Consider the following 9,936-nt stretch of genomic DNA (forward strand, 5'->3'; position numbering starts at 1 on the left):
AAAATATGGATCATTTTTTCCACATTTCTTTTGAATCATTTTGTTTCCTTTTCTTTGAAGTGGATTTTCCCCAAACATTCACAAAATCTTTAAGGTGTTCAGCAATTGTAGTCCCATTCATGATTCTTGGCGGATTTCCATGCTCAACTTCTCCATCAAACCAACTTCTTTTACTCCGAAATGGATGGTCTTCTTTAAGAAATTTCCGATGACCTCGATATGAAAACTTCCCACTATGTTTTAGCCACTCTGAATGAGTACCATAACCACATAGGGGACAACTAAAACATCCCTTATTTTTACAACCAGCAAGGTTCCCGTACGCTGGAAAATCTTGGATTGTCCACATCAAAATAGCCTGCAACTTGAAATTTGTATTGTCCAATGCATCATGAGCATCAACACTCTCATTCCATAATAATTTCAAGTCCTCTACGAGGGGTTCTAAGTATATATCAATATCATTCCCAGGCTGTTTAGGTCCTGGAATTATCATTGATAATAAAATATTCTCCTGTTTCATGCACAACCATGGGGGTAAGTTGTACATGACCAACAAAATAGGCCAAACACTATACTTAGAAATTAAATTACTAAATGGGTTAATCCATCTGTGGAATGGCCAAGTCTAATATTTCTCTCTTCATTTGAAAATGATGGCCATTTATTGACTAGCTCCCATGCTGCTGAATCCACTGGGTGACGCATTTTTCCATCGCAACTTTTATTGTTGTGATGCCATCTTAATTCCTTTGAAATTCTTTTAGACATGAACATCCGTTTCAACCTAGGGATTATAGGAAAGTACCTCAAAAATTTTGCTGGGACACCATGTCGAACCTTTTTAGTCAGCTTATCTGACATCCAACGTGAAGTTCGACATGTTGGACATTCTTGCAAGTTTTCTTTATCTTTTCTAAACAAACAGCAATCATTAACACAAACATGAATCTTTTCATATCCTAAATCAAATAATCGAAGAAATTTTCGAACCTCATACATAGACTTGGGGATCATATTATCTAAAGGAAACATATCATTCAAAAGTCTTAACAATTCATCAAAACTTTTGTCAGACCATCCATTGGTAGTTTTAACCTTATACAATGCAACAATTGACGATAACTTAGTATATTTAGTGCATTGTGGATATAATGGAGTGTCTGCATCTTCTATTTTTTCCATAAAAGTGTCATCATGACCTTCTAGATGACTTTCAAAATCACAACCATCAATATTTGTAGCCCTAAACAAGTTGTAAGAATCAAATGTTTCCATTGTCTCTACATCATCGTCTCTTGATAATTCTTCCCCATGATGAAACCAAATTTTGTATGTTGGATCAATCCCATAAATGACTAAGTGTTCATACAAAATGTTAATACATTGGTGACTTAAGTTTCGACAAACTTTGCATGGACACAATAACTTTTCTGGATAACCAGCTAGCTTTTCTGACATTTCTACAAAATTCTTAGCGCCTTCTCTATACTCATCCGAGGCTCTACAATTCAAAGACAAGTTCATATTTATAATATATTAGTAACAAATACAGTAAGTTACTAATTTTACTAAGCTAGCACTAATTAAATCCCTAATTCTTATTACCTATTGAAGCGTAGCCAATTTTTATCCAACATGATCACCAATTTAGTTGTCCTGTTCTAACCAACAAAAAGCAAAATTTTGATAAGTCTATGTAATGGTAAATACAAAATTGTATCAACCAAAATATTCTATATGATTTGATTTTTAAAATTACTTGATTTTGAGTTCAGAAATGAATTTAAGCTGTTTATTTAGTCTTATTGCTAAACTTGAGATAATTCTGGCATTTCCAATCCTCATCTCAAAGAAATATTATATATATTTATATATATATATAAAGAGTATTGTCAGTTCAAGAATTTGATATCTATTTAAGTAATGCATAATTTCTTTTCTAAGCATTAGATGAAGATATAGTGGTTGATGTTTGTTACTTGTATGGTATTACAGGGAGAATTTTAGACTTGAGTAATGCAAACACAGCTGTTGATCAATATCATAGATGAGGGACCATATAAAAATAAATAAATAAATAAAAAGGTTGCTCAAATTTGTTGACATCTTGATTTTAATTTTGGACTTTAGCTGAGAAGAATTTGATACCATATTATGAGGTCAGTTTTGTTTTCCCTTAGACCATTTAGATTGTGTTGTTTTCTATATCAGATTCTAAATCTCTAAAAGTAAAAACAGATAAAAAAAAAAAGTAAAAAAACATCAAAAGCCTCTGAAGTTTCCTATTGATCCTACTTTCTGGGTTGCCTTACTTCTAGGCAACTAAGGGAAAGAAACAAAAAATGAACAAATAATTCCTGCTGTACACTAAGCCATATGGTCCTACACACCTAGATCACTCACTGATAGTAACTATTTTTTTTCTATGAATTACTTTTGTATTTAGTATTGTTAATATGATTCTTCTTACAAGTTTAGTTCATACGATATTTCTATTTTATGAACTAAGGGAGGGAAAACTATTAGAACACAGAACACTATTCCAATACTCATATTTGTGGCTTTGCAAAGGAGAAAAGTGAGGTATTTTATTTTTATTTTCTATATTTTTATGTTTGATATGTTATTTGTATTAAATTAATTGTTGTTGGAACTAAATATGTTGATATGCTCTGTTTGTAAAATTAATTGTATTGGCTCTATTGTTCAGATAAACGTTTCTTAGGATTGGGATTCAGCTATTTTGTGTTCCCTTTCTGTTTAACTAGGAGTGTACGAGACTCTTGAACTAAGGGATGGAGGATAAGACTACCTTGGAAAAGGCGAGGTTAAGGTGACGAACACTTTCCTAGTTTCACTGCATACTTAACTGATCTATTTGATAGTTTTTTTTTATGTGTATTTAATCTGCTCATTTCTGTGGTACATGTAGGGTGTTGAGAATGTGAATGCTATTATGGGTCCTTCTTTGATTGGAAAGGTTGGTTCAATTTGTTTCCATTTGATATGATTATTACCTCTTATTGTTGAACGCAATACATTGCAAAACTTGCTGGAAACAAAATCTTTGTTTTGATAAGTAAAGGTAGCCATGTTTTCCTATATCATATTTAAATGTGATTATTTGATTTTTATTTTTGCTGATTTTTCTACAATGTGATTAAATGTATTTTATTATTGTAATAACAAAGATGCAAAGTATAAAAGGAGTTGTTTTAAGCAGTTATGGATTATGGTTGTTTTTGCTTGCTGCTATTATTTTAATTTGATATTCATGTTATTGTTGTTTGTCTTTGTTATTTGTAATTAATAAAAACAGTTCAATATTACAAGTTTAGAATTCTACAATTTTACAACCGAGCCTGATTTGCTTTACTAGTCTTTGTTAATGTTTTTTCTTTATGCGTATTTATTTTCAATAAATTGAGTATTATTGTTTTCTAAATTATAGATATTCCAACTAAAGTGAAGGCAACAACAAAGAAGAAGAAATACCAAGACAACCAGTTGATTGATGAATTCCAAACTTTTTAGTTCACTTTAAGATTTTTCAAGTTCACTTTGTCTTTAGTTGATTGATGAGTAAATCTGTCTGCCAGTTGTGTTTCATATTTGTAATTCACATTATCCGGATAAAGCTACATTTTATTGTAGAGCCAAGCTTTTAGCTTCTATTTGTGGGTTGATGGTTAAGGAGTTCAACGACTTTCCTTTCTTATTTTATTGTCTTAGCTGGAAGGATTTAGTGTTCAACAATTATCAATTATCTTCTGAGTTTGCCTATTGTTCTTTTCTTCATTAAAAAATTTTTGCTTTGTGCACAAAAAATGGAAGACTTTACTGTTAGTCACAATTCAACAGTTTCTCAACTGTTTCAACTTGATAGCTTAGGCAGCTGGGTGTGTTAAAATAAAGTTTATCAACTGTTATTTTTCTCTCTTGATATTTTATGACTAAAATAGAGATGCTAATGTCTCCGAATACCAGTTTAGAAGCTTTTTGGAGTTCTTATCACTTATTTTTTTTTATGGATCATGTCATCTCTGCTAGGTGTATGGTTTTTATGATGAGTGCCAGAGGAAGTATGGAAATGCTAATGCATGGCGGTATTGTACAGATGTTTTTGATTATTTGACGCTTTCAGCAATCATAGATGGCACTGTAAGGTTCTCTTGCTTTACACACACTCACACATGATGTCACATTCTAATATTTCCTGTTATTTATGCATAGTTTATACACGCACTTATCATATGTTATTTGGTTGCATAGATGCCTGGGTGCTTCAGTTATGTAATAATATATATTATTTTTCTCTCTAGGTACTTTGTGTTCATGGCGGTCTTTCTCCTGATATTCGAAAAATTATTCTAATATATTTTTGAATTGCAAGAAGTTATTTCTATAATTATTCTAATATATTTCCCCACATGGATTTTGATTCTACTTTCAAATTTCTATGGTTTTTGAAGTTTATTAGATATAAATCAAATCACTAACAGAAAATCAGAAAACATTCCAGCCATACTTATTAACCAACCATCAATCATTATCAATTCAAAATATTCAATCAACACACAAGTTTTCTTCCTTATCTCGCCGCAGCACACAAATTTCTCAGAACCTACTTCACTAATACACACAAGTTCTCAACCTTCTGTTCTCACCGCAGCACACAATAATAATAATCTCAGAACCTACTTCACTATGGATGAATATCTAAGATATTCAAACTCCTCTAACATTTGCAAAGTATTTTAACAAAAATAAAAGAAAACATACCTCTTGCAAACTGCTGCAAATAAAGTTCCCTCCAATTCTGAATTTCTGAAAGAGTTAAAGAAATTTAGAAACTTGTGTAGAGAACCCAATAAATCAAAAAGTCATGTCACAATTATCTCATATTGAAAGAACAACATGCTTATCAGATCAAAATAAAAATTACATGAACAAAGACATAGATATTATTTACATACTCAAATGATCATTGATTAAAAAATATAATAACCTCCTTTAGTTCAGCTCTTATTCTGTTTTTTTTTTTTTTTTTGAACAAAGAAAACTAAACCATCTTATAGATTTCAATGCTCAGAAACCACTGTCTCTGTGATCACTCATTCTATGATCTTTCGGATGTTGGTAGCTAAGTCAACAAATTATACATAGTAAACAAATTGACTATATCAAACAAATAATAAGCATATGAATTACATATGGAAGAGCATGTAAAATAAAAAGGTGAAAAAAAGTATTATTTACCATTCACATAAGCATACATGATGGAGATAAATAAAAATATAGAATAAACAAATTATATAAATTTATGAATTAGTTTAAAAAAAATTCCTTTAAATATAGAAAACTCAGATCTTGTAAAACCTCAGAGAAAGTCCTGATGCTTCAAATTTGAAAGTACTAGTGTTTAAAATTGTTATAGAATAATATGAAATGTAGATATTTGACAAAAAAAAATTATCATAAGATGTGAAATGAAAACAGACTTATAATCCGCCTAACAACTTCTCTGATTTTATACCATTTCAATCATTATATTGACCAAAGCAAAAAAGAATTTATTGAAAACAATATAAAGGAGAGAAAAAACTAACATTAAGTATTCAGAGGTGCTTAAACACTAATTATGCAAACTATTAGAACACTGTAATAAAGGCTGTATTGTGAGAACTAACCCAGTACATAATGTCCTTTATTTATATTTTTTTTGAGTTTTTGCTTTACAGTGGCTCTTTTCATCTATTATTTTTATATATATACATATATTTATCATTCCTACAATGCGAAAAAACATAAAGCTATACACTATTTCTTGAAAATTTCAATCACTTTAACCAACACATTGACTTCAAAAATTTCTCTAGGTATCACTACCAAACCATATTTTAGACTACTGATTAAGTATCTGATACAAGTCAGAAGGAAAAAATAATAAATCCTATCTCTGGTATTGATTCATGAGCCAAACAGAAACCAATTTCCACATATCTACAAATTTTAACCGGAGTAAATAATAGGACTTTCCAAAATAAAAGTCACACAATTAAATATCATACACAAGTTTTACATCCACTTACTCAAGAATTATGTGGAGGTGACTCTTAGTCTTTAAGGATCCAAGATATTTCACAATATTTTTGTGGTTCAAATTCTGCAAAAGAGAATAAGGTTTATCAGTCTCTGACCATTCACCTTCTTCCAAGGATGCTAGTTGTAGGATTCAAGTCAAGTTAAAGAACATAACAATGAAGTGATAGCTATCCATGGTGTTTAACTAAAATGGAAGTCCTCAGTTTATATCTCAAAAGTTTCATTGCTAAGCTGCAGGTTTTGGCATGCATCAACCAATCTTTCTTATTTGTGAATTCAAAACTGCATAATTAATACACGCTACTTGAGTCATACAAGCAAGATAACAGGACTAGTGTATATATGGATACACGACTGTTATGTATTAGAGGACTTAGCAATTTAAGTACATAAACAACAATTGAGTATAGTATTAGGTTAACAAAGTTCAGGTAAAACAGAATGTGATATGGCTGTGTAATAACAGTAGAAATTAGGGCCAGCAGATACTTATATCGAGCCCATTACCAACCAAACTATAGTGTGGATCTACACATAGACAATCCTTAACAAATAAGATGGTGACCGAGGCTGGACCACAGCCATCACTTTATAACTGAGTAGGAAACTAAATTTAACTTTGTAATGCTACAGTTCCTAAATCTCAGGAATATGCACAAGAATGCTAAATGTGCATCGCATAGGAAAAATAAGCTTACCAAAAATGCAGATATGACAGTTGTAACAGAAGCATCAATGAATCCATCCCAAGTTTTTTTTGGAGATAATTTGATCAATGGGGTTCTTCCAAAAAAGAACCCAAAGAAATATGCAGCAATGTCGTTGATAACTATAAGTGTTGCTGGACTGGAAGAAGAAACCTGCATACATATTTGACGGTGCATCAAGAAAGAGAAACAAGATTTGGAAAAAAAATAAAAAAGAGTCTACATTGAAGACACATAAAGATCAAATTTGGGGAATAACAATCTTACATAAATAAGCTCAGCATTTCCATAAAATATTAAGCACGTAATTAGTGAACACAAAATACAATATCAGGCACGTTTGAGGAAAGAATTTATTACTTTTATAGCCTTCTAAAGATATTATACAAGACCCTTCACAGTTCTCATTTATAGAGGATATAAAAAAATGTAATAAGTACAACCATCATGTAATTTCTTGATCATTATCGATACTAAGGATCCATGGGAAATCAGTACCTTCAGTAAATCTATCTCTTGCTGTAAAGTTACGTGGGCGTGAGGTAGAGAACTCGTGAGGCAGAGAAGCTCTACTCTGGAGCGTGACTTCGTGAGGCGGAGAAAGAGCTCGACTTTGGAGCGAGTCTTCGTGAGGCAGAGACTTCGTGAGGGCGGTGAGGCAGAGATGAGTTGAGGGCGGTGAGTCTTCGTGAGGGCGGAGAGGGCGGAGAGGGCTTCGTGAGTGAGAGATGGAGGCTGAGAGAAAGGGTAACTTAGAGAAAGGCTGAGAGAAAGGGAATTTGGCAAAAATTCATTTTGCCGCCTGAGTTTTTAGTCATATTGCGCCAAAATCAGACCGTGTGTTTTTAATCCCCACTGTTCAGTTTCGTGTTTTTTAATACCCCCCATAATAATAGCACTTCTAAATATATGTTATTCTTTAATGTAATATATACTCAATATTGTTGTAGTGTATATAACTTTTCATAAGAAGTCATAATAAATAGGTCCGAGATATGTTTATTTTAGAATAAGTTTTGCCTTAGAGACTATTAGGTAAAGTTCTAACATGTTTCTTTCAACTGTTAGAACTCAGCTACGATGTCGCTCCGAAGATCTGCAAGCACCAACGGAAACGCCTCCAACGCCATCCCAGTGACCAATGAAGTCCCTCTAGTTCGCCGAAGGGGAGTGCGTGCTACCGCCCGCCGCAACGCGCCGGCACCGCCAGCTGACAACACTGCGGAGATCGCCATACTGCGACAGCAAGTCGAGGAACTTCTGCAGCAACAATGCCAACAGGCTCAAACTCAGCCTCAGCCTCAGCCGCAGCCGTAGCCACAAAAAATGGCCCCAGCACCCCAACAAGTTGGTCCATATGGGGGATGGCCAGTGACGAACTACGCGCCATATCCAGTACCGAACATGGAGCCAGTGTATGAGAGGTTCCACAAGCAGCACGCTAAAAACATCGAAGGGACTACAGACCCCTTTGAGACAGAAGAGTGGCTAAGGAATGTGGAGCCGATTCTGATGCACATGAATCTCAGTAATGCGGATCGCATATCCTGCGTCTCGTCTTTGCTCAAGAAGGATGCCAGGATATGGTGGGACTTGGTCCAGCAATCTCATGATGCTGCCACCATGACATGGACCCGATTTGTGGAGCTCTTCAACAAAAAGTACTACAACTCAGCTGTACTCGCTACGAGAGTTGAGGAGTTCGCCAACTTGAAGCAGGGTAATTTATCAGCGGCAGAGTATGCTCGCCAGTTTGACCCCTTAGCAAAGTTCGCATCTGAGATGGTTCCAACCGATTTTTTGAGGGTGAACAAGTTTGTTAGAGGACTTCGACCACAGATCGAGATGGGGGTTAAGCTAGCAAACCCGGGAAACACTACATATGCTGACGTTCTTGAGACGGCAATCGAAGTAGAAAGGTTGTAGGCCAATGTAAGCAAAGAGGAAGCCAGTAAGCCTTAACCTAGACTGCAGAGCCAACCTCAGGCCAGTCGGAACAACAAAAACCATAATGGCAACAATCAGTCCAGCAACAACGGTAACGGCCAGAAAAGACGGCATCCGGATAACAAGAAGTTCGACAGGGATAAGAGGGCACGTACGAATAATGGAGGAAATAGGCCAAGCTACGTAGAATACCCGCCATGTGCTAAGTGTCAGAAGAAGCATCATGGAGAATGCCGCGCAAACACCAAGGAATGCTTTAACTGTGGTCAGGAAGGGCATCGTAAAAGAGATTGTCCTCAGCAGAAGCTAGAAGGAAAGAAGGACGAAAAGATGGTTCCTGCTAGGGTTTTTACTTTAACCCAAGGAGAGGCTGATGCTAGCAACAAGGTGGTCACAAGTCAGGTTTCTATCCTTAATAACTTATGCTATGTATTATTTGATTCGGGAGCCACTCACTCGTATATCTCATTAGGAATGATAGAAAAACTAGACAAACCTTGTGAAAGATTTAGAACTAGGTTTGTAACCGAGTTGCCTTCGGGCAAAGTAGTTCTATCATCAAGGATAGTACAAGGCGTACCGATCAAGATTGAGGGCATAGAACTAGAAGGAGACCTGATTGAACTGGTAATCAAGGACTTTGACGTGATACTAGGCATGGATTGGCTAGCACGGCATGGCGCAACCATCGACTGCAAACACAAGAAGGTGATGTTCGAGACTCCTGACGGCTGGAGATTATGCTTCATGGGACAAGCTTCAGGACTGCGCACCCCATTAGTATCATCTCTCAAAGCTCAGAGAATGATGGAGAAAGGATGTCAAGCGTTCTTAGCCAGCATCACGAATGTGGAGAGGGAGACACCACTTAAGGTTGGAGACGTCCGTGTTATACAAGAATTTCCAGAGGTATTTCCCGATGACTTGCCAGGATTGCCGCCAACTCGAGAAATAGACTTCACGATAGAATTAGTACCAGGCACCAAGCCTATCTCTAAGGCACCATACCGGATGGCACCGACGGAACTCAAGGAGTTAAAGATGCAGGTACAAGAACTCCTAGACTTGGGTTTTATTAGGCCAAGCCATTCACCATGGGGAGCTCCGGTACTATTCATGAAGAAGAAGGACGGAAGTATGCGGATGTGCATAGACTATCGTGAGCTAAACAAAG

At 35.2% G+C, this 9,936-nt stretch overlaps 1 protein-coding gene across 1 annotated transcript; it reads right to left on the minus strand.

The window, feature by feature from the left end:
• Positions 1–585: 585 nt before the first annotated feature.
• LOC133806131 (uncharacterized) lies at positions 586–1,461 on the minus strand. Its single transcript, XM_062244260.1, has one exon. It carries the CDS (start codon positions 1,459–1,461, stop codon positions 586–588), a length of 876 nt encoding a protein of 291 aa, XP_062100244.1.
• Positions 1,462–9,936: the final 8,475 nt, after the last annotated feature.

This window comes from Humulus lupulus, chromosome X, assembly GCF_963169125.1.
Source record: "Humulus lupulus chromosome X, drHumLupu1.1, whole genome shotgun sequence".
NCBI lineage: Eukaryota > Viridiplantae > Streptophyta > Magnoliopsida > Rosales > Cannabaceae > Humulus > Humulus lupulus.

What these genes read in the sequence shown, in the direction of transcription:
- LOC133806131 (XM_062244260.1), bottom strand. Translation starts at nt 1,461, where the DNA reads ATGTCAGAAAAGCTAGCTGGTTATCCAGAAAAGTTATTGTGTCCATGC.